The sequence below is a fragment of the Diadema antillarum genome, unplaced genomic scaffold (assembly GCF_040938485.1).
Source record: "Diadema antillarum isolate AM-2024a unplaced genomic scaffold, OU_Dant_1.0 scf00000076, whole genome shotgun sequence".
In the NCBI taxonomy this organism is placed as follows: Eukaryota; Metazoa; Echinodermata; class Echinoidea; order Diadematoida; family Diadematidae; genus Diadema; species Diadema antillarum.
This window is the reverse complement of record NW_027270965.1, coordinates 1220764-1240417: the sequence shown is the minus strand read 5'-3', so window position 1 is coordinate 1240417 and position 19654 is coordinate 1220764. Positions and strand designations below refer to the sequence as shown.

General features: G+C 40.3%; 1 protein-coding gene across 1 annotated transcript; it reads left to right on the top strand.

Moving 5' to 3' along the window:
• The first annotated feature begins 493 nt into the window (after window positions 1-493).
• On the top strand, window positions 494-18802 carry LOC139717539 (uncharacterized). Its single transcript, XM_071629047.1, has 9 exons — window positions 494-639; window positions 7786-7905; window positions 8471-8628; window positions 9920-10000; window positions 11210-13282; window positions 14028-14165; window positions 14820-14894; window positions 15580-15650; window positions 18443-18802. The coding sequence occupies exons 1-9, from the start codon at window positions 608-610 to the stop codon at window positions 18569-18571; spliced, it is 2877 nt and encodes a 958-aa protein (XP_071485148.1). The 5' UTR covers window positions 494-607; the 3' UTR covers window positions 18572-18802.
• The last annotated feature ends 852 nt before the right edge of the window (window positions 18803-19654 follow it).

Here is a 19654-nt window from a genome sequence, read left to right as displayed (position 1 = left end):
TCAATACCAAAACCTCTCACCCTCCAACAGTTTTTCCTGGGCCTCTTGGGTGGGATTTCATTAGAGAAGCTATTCAAAGTCCTGTGACATTCGACAGACTTTCTCCGACATTTTTTACCGTTTGTTAACCCGTTGAGGACGGTTTGATTTTGCTACAACACATATTTCCCATAGACACCTGCCCGAGTATACTCGGGACTCTCCTCAACGGATTTTAAGATACTTGTCTATCATTAACATGCGCGAGAAGGCAAAATTATTTATTCCTTTTGACGAAATCCTCGATAAAAACGCGCTTTCGCTGTTAACGTTGAGCAGTATGACCTTGCTTGATCCTTAGTCGCTGATGGCGCTGTGCAATCTCGTAAGAAAAATACTACGTCACCTCATTTGCATAACATAGTTGTGGAAACAGTCAACATGGACGACGCAGCGGTGTTGTGAGATACTATGCTGACGAGTAGATGAGCTATTCCGGCGATTCCTCAGTAGCTTTCATCTGCAGTGATTGCCTTTTGCTTACTACGGCCTTTCATGTTCGGAAAAATCTGTGCAATATGTGACGTCTGCCGAAACTGTCAAATATTATCCTTAAATCGCCAGAGGGATGTTGACAGGCACAGCCCAAGGAAATTATTCGTATCCTTTTCACATAAATTTCACGCACGTTAGTTCAATGTCATGCAGTACCAATGGGAAAGAGACGATGAGATGCGCGATGCATGTAACGTTACGTGGTTCGCTACGACTCTTACCCTTTTTTGCTTTACGAGCACAAACTGTCAGTGTCACTGACATAGAGTCTAACGTTAGAAAAGTCACTTGACTGTGGGCAGATATGTGGTAGAATTGTAACTCTGAAGTCAATGGTGTCTTTTAACAAATATATTCTGTAAGGTAAACTGTACTGGTACTAGACTAGTGGTAGTTGAACTGGATTTAAATCTAACGATAGCTCCAGAAACTTGTCTGTTTGAGCTGCAAGACTCTCGGTCTGAGTGATGAGGGCAAGGCCAAGGAAAGAAAAGGCAACATTTTTACTTGCCATTTAGGCAATTGTGCACTTTACTGCCCTATATTATCGGTACCTCATTCGCCATGTGCTAAGGTGATATCCCATAAACCATCACGCACTGAGCAGCTGGCAAGTTTCTCTTGCTGTATGGAATTGGAACGCCGTTTGACAAGTGATATGGTCACTAAAAGCCCGCCTCACTCACGACACATCGAACAAGGTGCGATCGCGATTTTGCTTGCCTTTGCTCTCAGCTGCAGGATTATCGAGCTTTACATAATATACAATGTTGCATTGCAGAAAATTGCCATGATCATGGCGCAAAGTGTGAGAAAGTTTGCAGTAGTCTGTGATACAATGTCAATAGGTTCCATTTTTGAACTTCCTATCCTAGCTCGTGCCAGCTCGCCACAACAGTTACGTGAATACATGTATTTACATGCATCTTCATCCATCCCGATACGAACCCATCACAAATCGCGCAAACCAACCATGCGGGCGAGGCTTGTGTGTGTGTGTGTGTCTCCATGTAGTGGCTGCCCGTAAATCGGTAGCTATATAGACACACTTCGCACGGCGTCTGGTCAGGTAACTGTGTGTGGACAGACGAAATAAACACTAACAGACTAACATGAGATAAGATTTTGGGTCTTTTCATTGTTATTTTACAGAAAAATTCCGCCAAAGCCGCGACCGGACATGTGCCCTCTGCAATAGGTTAATTAGTGATACCCTGCTTTATACATTATACGCAAATTTCATTCATTTAAAATCATGATTGCAGCACGGAAGTTTACCACTCGTTGCGTTCCAATTGTGTGCCAATGCACTGCTCGCGCTCGATCACGCCGCGCCTGCCGCACAGGCAGGGAAGGGTGTCAGAGCAACCATGTGGCATGCCGTAAGAGCTTTCATCACGCACACGCACATTGACACATTTACACACACTGCGTGCATCCCAACGCGAAATCTCACACACATGAACAAAGTACAGTGCCGGAAGACCCGCTGTCGACCCACGGTGCCTGATGGGAACTCGAATTCGCACGCACTGCTCGATTAGGGTAAAATCTCGCACCGATAATGTAGGGCCGTAAAGTGCACAATTGCCTTGCCCATTTTTAATCTAGACCCCGACGTCTAACGTTAGACTAGTAAACGTAGTAGGGTAACATCCCCAGTATTCGGTCACTTAAGCTTTTTTGCAATATTTTTCAAACTAAAATGATACATACGGGTAATTCCATGGGGTTGGGACTGAAATTGTGACATACAAGTTGAAAATTCAAGTTGGGTAAATTGAAATTTCCTTTTCCCCCCTGATTTGTTACTCCCATTCTTCAACTTATTCCACTAGAAATCTGTTTATTACTTCGCACACTTTCAGTCAGCATGGGTAAACAGGTATGGCAAAATACCTATGTTACACGGACTTCATTTGTTGACATCCTTCATAATTTTGTGTTCTGAAATGATAACAATGAACACATCCACGTTTTTTTCGTCCATAGCACATCAACATGTTATTTAACAGGTGCATGAGATCATTATTAGTAAGATTGTATGTTCTGATGTCGACTGCAAGCCACTTTTATTAACATGCTTTTTTTCTACAAACCATTAACAATTTCAATCAAAGTTTAACTTTTTCATCAAGAGTGACACAATGACAACATTCTTAAAAGCACCACAATTGAAGCAAGTGATTTGTATGGGTATTCAAGTGAAAACATGATTTTATTGTTATAATCAGGGGTTTTCAGTCAACAACCTCGCCCACAGTGTACTACCTATGTTACACGGACAGTATGTCTTTGTAACATAGGTACACTACGACATATCAACTGATTTCCTTTATTGTGGTGTGAGATGTTAAAACCTACACATATAGACTTTATGTATGTTCCTACAAATAACACTATTGTAATAGTTCGTTGGAATTATATCTACTGCACACCTGTGGAATAATACCTATATTACACAGACTTCAATTCTTTGTAACTCTGGTATGAAAGAAGGCAGACTTAATCAGAAGAAGAAGAAGAAAGTGAAGCTTTACACAATTTGACCTTATATACACTAACAACATCATCAACTAGTTGTCAACTAACTAAGAAAACTAATAAAGAGAAATCAGACAAGTCTTCTTGTCTTCTCCATGTTCTTTGTTTGAAATTAATTTCTGCTCTTTTGTCCAATGTCCATTTAGCCCTCGATTTTTGTTTTTCTTCTGTCCATTTTCCCTCTGTGCAGTTTTCTTCTTGTCTAGTTTGTTACATTCGCTCTTCTTGGGTGTTGCTTTGTCGGCTTCCTCTCTGTTTGTGGAGTGCTGTGGATGTGTCCTTTTCACTCTTTCATGTAGTTTAACCCGTAGTGGTGGCAGAGGAGGAGCCATGGCAGATTCACCGACAAACTGAACAAAAGGTGTAAAGAGAAAAAGAATAAAGAAATTAAAAGAAAGTTTTTGTCGGGGTTGACTATATATTCCTGTTGATGTATCTGTGTGTTTACGAATGGAATTAAATAATTTTAACAATTTTGCTTACATTTCTACCTCTTGGCATACCCATTAGCTAGAGTTCCTTGTGTACCTCCCACCAAAATTGAAAAAAAAAAGGGTTATGCTTAAAATGATGTAAATATTAATAATAATATAGCATGTAAAACATAGGAAAATATCATTTTCATACTCTGAGATGCTAAAAACTTGTTTTCAGATGTAAGCTAGGAAGGGCAGGTCGCTGCCCCCAGTGTCCTAGCTAGGGTTAGGGCTAGGGTCAGGGTTACGGTTACGGTTATGGTCCTTATTAATAGACTCCCAAAATAATACTAGGCCCTATTTTATATTCATCCCCCATCGAAATTGTCGCCCTCTTTTTGAATGATAGTGTAGAGCAATAATAGTCCAATTTTGATTGGGGTTCATAATTTTATTGAAGCCTTTCCTACCCACTACCCACCCAAACTGAATAGGACACTGGCATTTTAGCTTTGAGACTTCACAGTGGGTGAACATGGAATGGAAATGGTGAATCCTTGTGAAATGTTAACAACTTCATCAGAGCATCTAACAGGTCAGTGAAATCTTGGAAGGAAAACATTGACATTTTCGAAGTAAATCTGTTAAAGAGAAAGAATTTCACAGCTCCTACAATGTAGTCCCCTCAATATCACCAGCAAAATAAGGCAAGCTCTATTTCTCTAGTTCAGATGCAGTCTGGACATCTACATTTTCCAACTAGTATATAGTGATTAATACTAACTCTAGCACGTCTACCTTGGTAGATACCTTATGACAAAAGGGTCCAAAAATTCACAATAATCGGGAGGTAAAACAAATTTATATTGCAGTGAAGATACACTGATATACTTTTGTATGGTTTTCGAAGAGAGGAATTATATGCTCCTTTTGCAGAGACCGGCATGGATGGAAAATTTGGCGATCAAAATTATGAACATGAACCTGTAACAAATATTTCAGTATGTGGGACTACAGTATCATTGTCCACAGTATTTTTGGCCAGTTCAGAGGTTTAGATGTCGTTTTTTTCCTCTAATAGAGTTACAGAATATGACAAATGTTATTATTTTCGTAAAATAGCGTAAAAGCTTACCAGTTGACATCAGAAACATTAAAACTTCAGTACCTACGTTACATGGACAACGGCAGAAAAACAGATCTTGCGCTGTCCAGGTAGGTGTATATTGGCTGTAAGTAGTTTTTCTGCCATTGGGGGAGGACTGCCAGTGACATGAATACGATTGCTGAAGTTAGTAGCTCTTCTTTTTATCGCGAGACGCGTCTTTCCTTACCTACGTTACACGAAGAGGCCGGACATCGCACTGAAGTACAGTGATATGTTCCGTATTTTCTCGTTTATTTGGAGGATTTTGATGCTAATTTTTGGATAAGAATACTTCTGAAATATAAATCTCATTATAGAAATAAAGTTTCTGATCATGTTATGATTGGAAGTGTATGTAAAACCATGCTATACCTATGTTACAACAAAACTTGCCATGGACATCATTTGTAACATAGGTATGAGGTTGCTTGAAGATGCTCTGGTGTTCTTATTTTGTTACAAATGTTTATGTGCCTTATAGTCTTTGTAGAAGTCACCTTGCCTCTCTTAATTATGATAGGCATAATGCTGAAAGGTTGTATATTCCTGTTGTACATTGCCATGAAAATGGCATATATTTATGTCACAACATAAACCACAAAAAACCACGGGACATCATTAGTGAAACAGTCATAGACAAAATACATTTGTACACAGGCTTGTTTTTTTTTCATCAAATAATTCTTCACACATTTCTCTTCAAGAATAACTGCAAACCACAGACAATTATTTGATAAATTTTTCAGAATATGACTTTTATTCCCTACACAACATGAAAATCTAGAGAAGACCCAACCCCATGGAATGACCCATACATCATACATGTATCTACAGCAATGTATGTGAAATATATCAAATTTCTTTAATCTCAATTTTCATTGTGTTAAATATCACACAGAATTTCACAAAATCGCAAAATATATCACCTTGAAAATTCCCCAGTATACGGTCACCGCCACCAGTATTCCGTCACGCGATATGCGCGTTCAAAGTCCATGCGTGTTCAAGGCAGCTGAAAAAAGCATGTGCGCGCTACCTTGTTGGTGCAAAATTGCATCGGGGACGTTGCGGCGCCCGTTGGTGACCGAATACTGGGGACTCGGCACTTGCATTCAACCCTTGTTGTATCAGAACGGATCTACATTGAGACACTGTATCAGCACTTACAGAAATTTTGTTTTTCTTTTGCGTTTTTTAGGATACCATCACACGCCAAGCTTGTGATAAGCAAAAATTCCTGAGAGAGAACGGCCTATTTCTCGATTTTTAGTGCTTTTTCAGCGACCCGTATTATTAAAACTGGGCCTTATCCGCGCGCGCTTTTAAAAAAAGTAGCGTCGATTCTGCACTTGTGACTGTAAAATTTGGGATTTTGGATGGATTTTTGGAGTTTCCTGTTGTGAATGAGTGTGAAAGTATGTGAATTGATGTGATTTGCGTGTGTTGTGACAGTTGAACTTACTGGCTGGTGACTAGTGATAAGTGACCGAATACCGGTGGCTGACCGAATACTGGTGCTCTTACCCTAGTAGTACGTAGTAGGTTATCTCACAATTTGCGTGAAATTATATTCATAGACCCCATTATTGTCCCCGCCGAACGAGTTCGAGCAGGGGACTATGAAACGGGCTCCGTACGTGTGTGTGTCCGTGTGTCCGTCCGTCCGTGTGTCCGTCCGTCCGTGTGTCCGTCCGTCCGTGTGTCCGTGTGTGCGTCCGTGTGTGATCAAAATCTTCAATTTGCTACTTCTCTGTCATTTATGAGCCAATTTTGATTCTGTTTGCTTTATATGATAGCACTACATGGGAGCTTTGAAACTTCTACACAGAATTTCAGTCGTGACCTTTGACCTTGACCTTTGACCTATATTGTGCATTTTGCTACAAAATGCTACTCCTTCGCCATTTCTAACCCGATTTCGATTCCGTTTGCTTTATGTGATGGCACTAGGTGAGGGCTTCAAAACTTCTACACAGAATTTTGACCTTTGACTTCTTTGACCTTTGACCTTGATTTTTTGACCTATATTGTACATTTTGCTACAAAATGCTACTCCTTCGCCATTTCTAACCCGATTTCGATTCCGTTTGCTTTATGTGATGGCACTAGGTGAGGGCTTCAAAATTTCTACACAGAATTTTGACCTTTGACTTCTTGACCTTTGACCTTGATTTTTGACCTATATTGTACATTTTGCTACGAAATGCTACTCCTTCACCATTTTTAACCCGATTTCGATTCCGTTTGCTTTATATGATGGCACTAGTTGAGGGCTTCAAAACTTCTACACAGAATTTTGACCTTTGACTTCTTTGACCTTTGACCTTGATTTTTGACCTATATTGTGCATTTTGCTACAAAATGCTACTCCTGCGCCATTTCTAACCCGATTTCGATTCCGTTTGCTTTATGTGATAGCACTAGGTGAGGGCTTCAAAACTTCTACACAGAATTTTGACCTTTGTCTTCGTTGACCTTTGACCTTGATTTTTGACCTATATTGTATTGGCTACAAAATGCTACTCCTTCGCCATTTCTAACCCAATTTCGATTCCATTTGCTTTATGTGATGGCACTAGGTGAGGGCTTCAAAACTTCTACACAGAATTTTGACCTTTGACCTCTTTGACCTTTGACCTTGATTTTTTACCTATATTGCACATTTTGTTACAAAATGCTACTTCCGGCGGGGACATATGTTACGCACCGCGTAATTTCTACTTTTCCTTGTTGTCTATGTAAAGAGAATAATCTGAATTCACAAGCGTGCATTGAAAATGCAATTTCTAATCCAAGCAAATAACTGCTTCAAACTTAATGAGTGTTAACTGTTATTTTAACGCCCTAATAGTACTAGTTGCACTGTATTTTAAAACCAACACTCCTTGTAGTCCTAACCTCTATTGCATTGGCAATGTGTGTGAAATGCTCTTTTAATGCTTTTCCAATGTGCATTTGTCTACAGTATCGTCGAATGCACACAGGCATGCACATTATTTACAATTTGGCAAGTATTTTGGGTAATATTTGTTCCTTGTGTAGAATGTTTCTTCTTTGTTTTTGTTTTTTTTTGAGAGAGAGAGAGAGAGCTTGCATATTTTACTACACAAGGTTTCCTTGATTGGCACTATTGCAAACAAACAGCGCCAAATTTCAGCTTCTGGAGCAGAGTCGGATGAAGGATGTTGGGGTGGAGCATGCCCGCCAGGTTGCTGCGAGGGAGAGGGCCCGGAAGATGTCTGTGGATACAAACAGGAGGAGAAAGTATGCATCCACCATGCCACTCTCACAATTGACCCATTTTTTTGCGAGATGTTTGGTCAGGCTTATGATATTAAATAGGGAGTCCAGAGCCCCATTTCATGAAGCTGTTCTTAAAGTTACAAACAACTTGCGAACAACTGGTGATCAGTTCTGATGTGCTATACTTGTGCTATACTATATCAGAATTTTCAATAATTCAGCCCAAGAACTGATCACCAGTCGTTCTTCTTCAAGTCATTCGTAAAACTTTATGAACAGCTTTATAAAACACCCCCCAGATCCAACATTTCGATTGTAGTATACCTCCATCCCACTCCAAAGTATACATTAACATATTAATGTTGCTTCTAGATCATCCTTTTGATCCTGTGAGAAAAATATGTGAAGTTAGGGCTGTGTTTTGTAAGGAGATGATACTTGAAAAATTGAGGAAAGTCAATAGATGCATCTTGACATACAAGTACAATGTCAACCATACCCCAAATTTTGCCTCGAAGGAGCACTTCCGCATTTGAACTTTGGGAACCAAGTTTTAAGTACAGTGTATGTCTTTTTTTGCCGACAGGGCCCTCGAGTCCAAGAAAAAGCTGGAAGCGCAGAGGGAGGCCAAGCGTCGGCAGGAAGTACTGGATGAGCGACGGCAACGGCAGCGGGATGCAACCAACCGCTTCCAGAGATTGAACAAGGGCAGCGCCAGGAAATATGGGGAGCACAACAATACAGGTAGGACAGCTGCATGGAATTTCACTGCAATGAAAAGTCAAGATGCCTCTTTCAAGATAGCCCATCTTTCATTGAAATGAAAGGAGAAAACATATTTGTAACAATTTCATTAACAAGACCGAACAAGCATTGAAGTATTCACATTTGAACCAGCAAAGAACAGCCTTCTCAGTGAAGTATCAGTCACCAAACATTGCATATGCCTTGTGATCATTGCAGAATTATTTGATGTTCATTTTACCGGAACATCAAAGCTTCTGTTACCTAAAAATGCTCAACATTGCTCATCGTTAATCTATATGGAGTTGGCACAACAACAACAAAAAATGATCAGTGATATTTATGATATTTGATGGTTTCCAAGATAATAATAGTTTCATACTCCCTGATACATCATAAAAATTTGTCTGACTTTGAGTGGCTCCAGTGAGATGCCTGTTCTTGAATCTTACTTGCATCATATCAATAAGGTACCATGAATATTTGAATTTATACACATTTGTTGATTTTTTATCTGTACCAGTAAGTTGCAAGTTTACACTTTCACCATTGATTGGTCAGTTGAGTGTTTATGTCATTGTTTTTAGTTTTCAAGTTTGTTGTGAACATTAATTGAATGTCATTTTGTTACTAGTGATAACATGTTACAATTTTTTTTTACTGATGATAAGTTACTCGGTCTTCTAGGCTTTCAACTTTGTGACTTGCATTCTCAGAATAGTTAGAAAGGTGTTAAGTTCGTTATGTGGTTCCAGTTTGTGTTATCAGTTATTTTTCATTTCTTTTTGTGCATGCACTCATGATTATTCTCTTTCCTGTAGCAACAGATATATTTTAATATTTAAAGCTTATCCTTCCTACCGTAACAGTGCAGCAATTACACAATGACCATTGTAGCCATATAAAAGCAGTGATTTATGTTTTCAACAAAAAAAAAAATCAAATGAAGAGAGCAAAACCAAAGTAACTAATAAGCCAAACAAATTGCAAAACAGGAAGCAGATTAATGACACTAAAAAATGTCATAGTGTCAGCAGTCACTTGACAAGATATACCTTTCCAGGCAACCATCACACTTTCCATGCTTTCTAAATGTGGCTCCATTATGCAAGCAAGATATGAAGGCTTTGGATGGCTCCTGATACATAAAAAAAAAAAAGATGAAGTCTATTACTCTTACACGTTTGCGTCATGTTTCGATGCTGTTATAAACTCGTGAAGAACTGACAAAAACAAAGTGAAACCAAAGCTAATTTTACATCATCCCTCCACCGTGGTCCTCCTCTTGTAGCTCCTGCATATCCTGGCGCCCCCCTCCAGGATGGTATTCTGATGGCTCGGGGCTACCGTCTAGACTCACCTCGTAGCTCAAGTACGTCTTTTCCTCGGATGCTGTCTTCTTTCGTGCTTTTCATCCTCAGTAATCATTTTTGTTGGATGATACTAACCATGACAAAAAGACTATGTCATTATCATTATGATATTAGCTCTTTTCTCATCAGTTGTTGAAATTTATATTTTAATTTCAATAGATTGTATTATTATAGTTTCATGGTTATTCTTACGTGTACCAGTATTGCAAACATTTGCAGCTAAAGGTTTTGTGTAATCCATGTTACAATGTGTTGAATTTCAAGTGCATTCTTTGCATGATGTATTTCATAAGTCTTTGTAATATCCACATTGTGTACATCTGTCTCTGTTAATCTTTATGACAGGGCCGCCATCATTTTCATGACAACTTTTTCTTTTGTTTTTACGATACTAATATGGCAGTGATGCGTCCTGATGCATCCCTCAGAGGCATTTTGAATTCGTTTGACGTACAGGTGTATTCTCTACTGATATGTGTGATCATCTATGTATGATGTGTACTGAAGTGCGGTGGTAGTATGGCATCACTGTGTCATAGTTTCCATTAGCAGCCTTTTGATCTAAGTGCATACATGGATAGATAAACAGACCTGATGCAAATCAGTGTAGGAATGCTAAAGTGCCTTTCTCTTCAAATAAATATCAAAGTAGTTTTCTAAACATAGTAGCATGAACAACACAAACATGCCAGATTCTTCTGAAAAGCCCCTCTAACTGATGCATTTTACTCTGCCAAAAAAAAAAAAAAGAAGACTTAAATAAGTCATTCACTTCTGAAAGGAAATTTTGACATATTGAAAGATGGATTGTATGCACATCTCAAAGAGAAATATACTGTATTGCTTGTCATTTACATGACAGAGTTGTCAAATGTACAAATTTGCAATAAAGAATAATTCTTGCTTTCCCAACTCAGGAACAGTTGGACATGTCATGTGATGTTCATTTTTTCATACCAATTTGCTTCATTACAGTACCATGATTGATCAATCCATTTTTTTTCTACACTTTATTTAGATTTTGACAGTTGGTTTTGGAAATCTATGCTGATCATTGAAAATTTCTTGTCGGTATGTAAACCTGTGTAGTTCACATTGTCTGCATGAAGAAGCATAGTTCTAGAAACGTCAATGAACTAATGATATTTTGCCACATAACTCTTCTCCATGGTAATCCACATGTCCGTCACTTTTAATTTGCACAACAGCCTATGGAAGCGGAACTCCATCTCTGGATGATGTGCTTCAGATGGTGGGAACACCATCCTCTCTGTCCCTCAAATATGGCTCAGGACAGCCTTCCTACCTGTCAAATGGACTTGCCCCTTCGTCCACGCACCCGACACCATCCCACTACACTGGATCATACCTTGACACCAATGCCAATGTGTCATCTAATGTCGCGACTAGAAATGAGGTTAGGACTAACGGAAGAGCTGGTCAAAGTGCACCAAGTTCTGTGGTGAATCAGGGTAGGGTAGACTCGCAAGCCAGTCTGATAGAGCAGGAGATTGCTGAACAGCAGCAGCAGCTACTTGCACAACAGCAGAGGACTTTGCAGGAGTTTAGCCAGGCTATACAGATTGAGACTGGTGGAGAGGCTAGTGATGGGGAGCATTTACAAAGGAGCGGTAGCTTATCCAGCGTCGATAGCTTGGAGGAGCAGAAGCCAGATTCTACAAAACATCAGAATGCACGACTTCACAATGGAAAGACATCCGCAGGCCTCGCAGGTCAAAAGGGTGAGAATGAAGGGACCCCAGTGCATGAAAGGGTTGGAAACACAGTGGAGGATCAGCGTGCAAATTACAGCTTGTACCACAATGATGTGCTGATGAGAGGTGGTTCTTCAAATCTCAACCACAATGATGCGCTGAGCAGCAGAATGCATCAGGCCGATGACCGCAGCAGGATAACAAGTAATGGATATCATCCAAAAGGATCTGTGAGGGGTGTTACTGAAAATGATAGGGCAAAGAATGTCGATGGGTATGCATATAGTCAGGCTGGGTATAACAGTAGTGCAAATCACAGCTATGTCACAGACAGTAGTAAAGATAGTGCTATAAACTCAACATCACAAGCATGGTCGGTTGCAAAGAATACCAAGCCTCCTATACACCAACATTCCAGTGCCCCAACTGCCAATACAAGTCAAAGACAGAGGCCATACTCATCGCAGACAACAGCAACAGCCATTACTCTGGCACCCACAGTGTCGTATGCAGGTGGAGGGCATGTTGCACAAACGCAGGAGAACGTTGTTGTCCATGGTGGGCCACAGACTCATACGACTCACTATCCAGCAGCGACGAAAAGGCCCCTTCAGTACCAAACCAGATACAATTCAGAGGAAATGCTTCAAGATGTCACCAAGCATGAAGACAGTAATATGGCAGAAGAAACCATTCCTCAGGTGATGTCCCCACCAAAGGGCATCCTGAAGAAGCACAAGCCTGATAACACCGGCAAAGACCGCAAGGTGTCTGGCCTCGCGGCAGCCATCATGAAAGACAGCCTGGACATGGGCAAGCAAAATGGTGTCAGGTCTCCGAAGAAAGGGGTGCGTTGGACAGACTTGCAATACAGCGACGATGGGGAAAGCGTGGAAACTCAATCAACCATCACCAGCACTGCTCCGGCCCCTCGCAAACCACGACTCGTATCAGGAGTGAGTGCCAGGACAGTGCAGGAGAGGTTAGGAGGAGGGTCAGAGGCAGTCGTCACTGGAACTCCGCCCAGACCAAAATCTGGGAATACGAAAGAGAGAACTAGTATGCAGGTGAAAAACAATCGCTTTCCTCGCGGCTCAGAAGCAAAGCAGTATCCTGATGAGAGAGAGGAAGGCAGCAATAAGTCTGCTCCGGTTATTCAGAATGGAATACGATTAGATAAGACACCAACAGATGAGGAAATAAACTGGTTGTGGGATAAAGTGAGGACTTGTTTGCATACCCGCGATGATGGCACTGAGGCATCAACAATGAGACAGTCATCGGCCAGTCAGCAGCACCAGGACCAAAGGATAACGGCGAATCTCCGCGTGGCTCCTCCAGCCAACAAGCCGCGCTTCAGTCACTACCAGGACACCCTGCGCAGACAGACGGCAGTCCCGCGATGGAGGACAAACAGTGATTCCGGGTCCCACGTTCAGCATGCCGCCCATCAACGGCACCCCCATGTGAGGGGTTCCAGTGCAACAAGGACGAGCAATCAGCTGGTGCCAGAAAGCAGTCCAAAAGGACCAGCTAGATCTGGAGTGACTGGCCACAAACCAGATGGTGAGCAGTATGCTACTTCAAACAAAATTTACCTTTCAAAACCTGTGCTGATAGCAACCTTGAGCTTGGAAATTTTGCACACTGTTGAAAATGAATGTAAAGAGTGTTTTAGTAAGTGGTAGGAATATTGCATCCATAACATATGTGGAACAGAGTAATGGAGAAAGCTGTTCCTGTAAGAAAAAGGTCAAATTTTTAATGCACAGTGACAATGAATAATGCCTCAAAGGCATCACAATCACATGATAGCCAAAGCTTTTTTTTACATGTTGTTTGACAGGCATTTTAAAGTGGTCAAAATATTCTGCTCATTTTTGCTAGTTTGCTCAACCTACAGTATCTTGCAGCAATTTCAGTCATTTAACTGTTTTTATAGGAAATAACTTTCTGTACCATGTAAGCTGTCTAAGTTTCAGATGTATGCATTGTTGAAGCACTGTTGTACATAGTGGATGAGGCTCTAGAATTTTGAACAAAAGGTCCTGGTTTTAAATTCTGCTTGATACAATTGTATGTTTATCCCTAGACAAGATGTCTTATACCTGCAATGTCCTTTGTGACACGGGTGCATATGGATACCTGACAGTGCAGGGCTATTAGTAATGACTGGGCCAATCAGAAGAGCAATGGTAACACTGCAGAGGCTACACTGGGTGAATAAGACTATGATTGATTATTATTAGTAATTGATTATCATTCTCTGTGCAAATGCTGTTGTCCCATTTTACCAACCCTGGCCCTGCAGTGACCGAGAGCCTGTTAGCCTTCCAGCAGGCTGAGCAGATGGTCCAGCAGAATGCTGAGGAGGCAGACATCGCAGCCGTCCTGCATCAGCAGCACCAACCGAGGCAACAGCAGCAGTACACACAGCTAGAGCAGAAAGGTGAGGTCAGAGGTCACTCATCGCTCTTAGGTGCATGTCAACATGACAGCAGGGGTTATGTTCAGATACCCACATGATGTATTGATTGTCTTCTTGGCGTTCAAATGGTCATAGTGTGCTGTAACTTTTACGTGTGTTGTTCCAGGTTATGTAATGTCAGTCAGTGTACAAATCAACAATCGTCACCAGTATGTACATGATGTCCTTCCTTTGATCCAGGATAGATCAGGAACAGGTTGAAGCATATCTTGCATATATCGTCGGCCTCATGCCGAAAGGGCCTTAACACCATAGACTTTGTACACTATTAGGGCCCTTTTGGCATGAGGCCGACGATATGTTATGCCATCATGACAATGTTGATTCAAACAAACAAGTGCATTGACAAAGAGAAAATCATTAAAAGGAGCAGAAGCAAAATGGACTGAATTCACATTTGAGGTATATTCCCTTTTTTATTGTTTTGTGAAATTCTTCAGTTTACCTGGTCATTATTTGTATTCACAAACACACATAAGTAAAGAAATAAGCTGATGTTTTTGCGACATAGTGTTGTCAACTGAAAATACCATCAATAATTAAACAGTAATAGCAAGGGAATTCCAGCTAAATGAGTTCTGCATTCTCTGAATTTTCTTTGTCATTCTCTTCCAGTGAACCCCAGTGCCCTGTCCATAGAAGAAGCCAAGATCATGGAGTCTCTTGACAGGCTGAATGCAAGGCTAAAGAGTAAGTAGTAGTAGCCGCTAAAGCTGGTTGATTATCTGGATCATTGATAGAAACTAGGTGATGTACTGATAGCTTTTGGGTTCTGTCGTTATGTGGTGTAGCTGGGCAAGACTACACACTATCCTTTCAGTGAACTGTAGATCTCCAAAGACCAGTATTACATACTATGTTCACTTATATCCCACCACTCGTTAAATCATGGGGACCTAGAGTTTGATTGGAGTATGTATGAGTCTGTATGGAGAGGTAACCTAGTGCAACAAATTCTTTCCTTGACTGATTTCACTAAAGTTTCATACTTCATATAGGGGCGTTGACAAAAGTTGAATTGTCCACTCCGAAAGAAAAAAAGAATAGAAATGAATGAGTAAATAGATCGATCGATAGATAGATAGATAGATAGATAGATAGATAGATAGATAGATAGATGGATGGATGGATGGATGGATGGATAGATAGATAGAAAAATAAAAAGATAAAGAAATAAATAAAGAAATTAATAGATACTAAACAAATAAATAAAAAGATGAGGAATGTGCTACATGAATAATCATGCTGATTCAGTACTGTGAAATATGAATATGTATGTGTTTCTTTATCTAACCAGAGGCTTTTCTGGCTGACGACTTGTGTTTTACATCATTAAATCAAGACATTGGTTGCTTTCAATTTGTTGTCCGTGTAGCTGTGACTGCTGAGATGAATGGCTCCTTCACACCTCTGTATCCCGTTATGCAGCCCAGGCCTCCTGTATATGTAAGTGCAGCTGGTATATCTGGCAGAAATCCTCCTCAAGCCATTTCCTTTTGATGATATAAACTGAGGTCATTAATGTTTCACATCCATGGACTGTCCACAAAACACTGAAAGTTAGACATTGCTGCGGTGTATAGTTTTAATTTTTTCTGATATCAGCTACCTTAGAACACTGGAAAAGTGAATCCAGGTTCGCATAGACGTCTTTCTGCTTCTAATGTGGCAGTGAACTGTCTTCTTATAAACAACACTATTCAGACCAGTGTAGGTATATGTTGAGTATGAATCGTTTTTCCTTTTTCATGTTCTGTGTCTTACACAGCATTGAGAGTTTGTCAAAAAAAAAGAGCACAATTGTTTGCACTATTGTACTGCCAGTGCACAGAATTTGATATGGTCGTATTGTTTTAGGTGGCCAGTTTATGCACTTTGCGCTATGATTCCCACCTTATTACATAAAACACAATCTCTATGAATTGAACAATAGCACTTTCATGTATAGCATCAGCATCATCCAGATATTGCCCTTCTGGTGTATTGGCGGATTAAATCATGTAAAGTACATTTCTGTGGTTTGATGCTGTATCTTTTATTACACTCTTTACTTTTCATCGTTAGTATTTTATGAGGAATTTTTTTTTAAAGTGATTGTTCAGTTTACAACCAATTCTTAAATTTGCAACACATTTAAAAAGAAATAACAGTTCCTGTTGAACCATCATCAATTTAGCTCATATTTTTTTTTTCTGATTTTGTGCAGATTTAAAGAAATATTGTTGGTTCCATCTAATCTTTTCACATATAAGATACACATCATGTAAAGTGTAGTTAGTGATATTCAGAGGCGCCAATTTTGTAACGATAAAATGAAGATGTCCCGGAAACTTGACATGTGAAGATTCTCTATTTTCAGTATAAAGAAACTACATTTCTCACCACAGTGCTTTTATCTTCTCTCCATTGTGATTTCATGCCTAAAGAAATATAGTTCACAGGGAAAGAAGTAAAAGTGTAAGGCTGTTTGGGATCCTTCACATGCATTGTAGTTTTGTTTGTTTGGCACATACATTATATGTGTAGATCTTGCCCTGATAGCGACCTCCATGAAGTGTGCTTGTTTGTCAAAGAATAAATCTTCTGTCAGTTGCAGAATGTTATTTCTGCATTGTGTTCACTTCTTCATACATCACTAGCCTCTTGCTACCTTCTACATCGAACATAGTTAGTTTCTACATCATTACCTTTCTTGTTGACCAAATGTAGACTCTTTTTTTTTTCTTTCTGGATTCATTCATTTGTTTTGCAGATTTGTATCTCTGCTTTAGAATCTCAACATTCTTCATTAGTAATGTTTAAGATCTTGTCATCACAGTCTATGCCAATACTTATGTCTTTAATGCTTCTTTTCATTTCAGTTGTGATATTTTGAAGTAGATTCCTCTTTCACTTTTGCTCTCTTTGTGCCCAGCAACGAAGTTGCCAGAGGCATTGTAGTATTGTATATAATATCCTTTGGTTTTTATTTGTCACTTTTTTGCACATGTTATTTCCAGCTTAGCTTGTGGCACATTGTGTTTGTATTATAGAGTTTAGAAGGCATACATTATTATGTTCCCTCTCGTACGTGGGTGATAATTCAAGTAGCAAGTGTTTCATCTCGTGCTATGGGCATACCAATTAATCCAATGATGTGCAGAGCCAGAGATGGTTCTCGTCCCCGAAGCAACATATCTGTACTTATACAGATTGCTATTACTGCTATAAAACAAGAGCAAATGATGGCCTGTGTTCATTTAAGATAATAATAATCCACAGTTCTCAGCCCTGAATCATACTGCATACATCGAAAGTTTGGCAAGGTTTTTTATTTTCGTGAGTCAGGTGCTATTTGTGAATTTTAAAATACATGAAAATATTTACTCTGATCCCAACATGAATGTGACGTGCACACATACATTTCTCCATTCAGTACTGCATTCCACAATTGCGAATTTAACCACTCGCGAAATTGTTTTGAAGTCCAGGGGGTTGTTTCATCAAAGTTTGTCAGCGCTGACAATTTCAGCAAAATCTTTGGTTTTGATTGGCTAAGATGCTCTGGTCACTGACTGTTACTATGGTGATTCAAGTTGTCAGCGCTGACAAACGTTGATGAAACATCCCCCTGGTTCGCCCAAATTAGACTCGCTAAATATATGGTGTATGCAGTACACATAAAGAATAGCAAGTGACTCCTTGATGAACAGTGATAATGTGCTTCACTTGTTACTGATACAACTACAGAGAAGCCCTGGCTATAGTTGCTCCTTTTATTATAGTTTGCCCATACATAAAGCCAAAATATTTCCTTTATTGTCATACCAGGATACATGGTTGGCCTATATCTGCATCTTGTGGATGTGTGTAACATCATTCATGATTACTACAACACTACTTGCAAACATGTATTTCCTTCACAAACAATTTAAATTTGGACTAAAGGGATATCAAAGCAAGTACACTGTATTTTTAGGCTAAACCGCTGTGATACAGTAGTTCAATATTTTAACTAGGGTGGCATTTCATGAAGCATTTTTTCAGTTTCTGACAAACTAAGCTACTGAAATCCTTGCATTTGATTGGCTGAGAGCAAATTTGTCAGAAAAAGAAAAATCTGACCAAAAGGCTTCATGAAATGCCCCCCCCCCCCCCCCCCCGACGATAATGTTATCATTGTTGACATGTGTCTCTTTTCTTTGTATCCGTATATTTATTCTCAATTCCACACTCCTCTTTCTCGATTGAATCTACAGGGTGGCGGCTTCAGGGGTCATCGCCCTGTGAGTTCAAGGCCCGGGGTCGCAGGGGTCACGAAGTCCAGTCACCGAGCGAGGGCACACTCTGCTGATAGGAGTAATGTTAGAATGGGTCAACACAGATGAGGAAGAGAAGCAGGACTGACAATAGAGGAGGACCAAAAACACATTGTGCTTGAGAGCAGTCTAGTAAATCCCCATGGAATAGAGTCCTTTCTGCACTGCAGATGTGCAGATGCGACCTCAGAGGCCCTGATTCAGAAGGGATGATTAAATCAAATCCACGGTTTCGATTTGATCCATGGACTGAAATAAGCATTAAATAGGCACTGTACCTTTACTATGCCTGTGTCTGTGAGCGTTCAGCATCAGATGTCTGTTGGCATAATCGATATATGGCATGCATTCATGTAGTGAAATGCGTATGCAGTGTGTGACAAACATTCATGTAGTGAAATTTGTATGTGATATGTGACATGCATTCATGTAGTGGAAATTTACATCCATGGACTAGATATACTCTACCTTGTGAATTAAAGAGCTTGAGATTCCTAATGGACTTGCTGTGTGTTCCCATGAGGATGCTAGCAGTCAGTCAGGTACCGTTACATGTTTTGTTTTGTTTTGTTTTGTTTTGTTTTGTGTTTTTAGCTCACCTGAGCTGAAGGCTCAAGTGAGCTATTGCGATCGCTCTTCATCCGGCATCCGTCGTGCGTTGTCCGGCGTAAACTTTTACATTTTCATCTTCTTCTTGAGAACCCCTTGACCGATTTTGACCAAACTTGGCAGGTAGCATCCCTAGGGGGATAGGATCTCAATTTGTTCAAGTGGGCTCCATACCCCTCCTGGGGAGCCCCCAGAGGGGCCCAAACCCCCCAAAATTAAGGAATCTTAAAAAATCTTCTTCTCTAGAACCAGAAGTGATAGAGCTAGTTAATACTATGAATTAGTACATTGATGACTGTAGTTTCAAGTTTGTTCATGGCGGAATCAGGGGTGCCCCCCTTGGGACCCAGGGGAGGGGGGTGGGGGGTGGGGAGGGGTCCTAATGGGGCCCAAATTGTACATTTTCATATTTTTCTTGAAAATGTCATTATGAATTTTCACCAAAGTTGACAGGTAGCATCCCTAGGGAGAAAGAATCTCATTCCCATCAAATGGGCACCATGCCCCACCTGGGGGGGGGGGGGGGGGGGGGGGGGGGGGGGG

Excerpts from the sequence above, each read along its gene's own strand:
- LOC139717539 (XM_071629047.1), top strand. The coding sequence starts at position 608 with ATGTTGACAGGCACAGCCCAAGGAAATTATTC. Across the intron at positions 8,629-9,919 it reads TGGGGAGCACAACAATACAG|CTCCTGCATATCCTGGCGCC; the intron begins GTAGGACAGCTG and ends CTCCTCTTGTAG. Across the intron at positions 10,001-11,209 it reads AGACTCACCTCGTAGCTCAA|CCTATGGAAGCGGAACTCCA; the intron begins GTACGTCTTTTC and ends TTTGCACAACAG.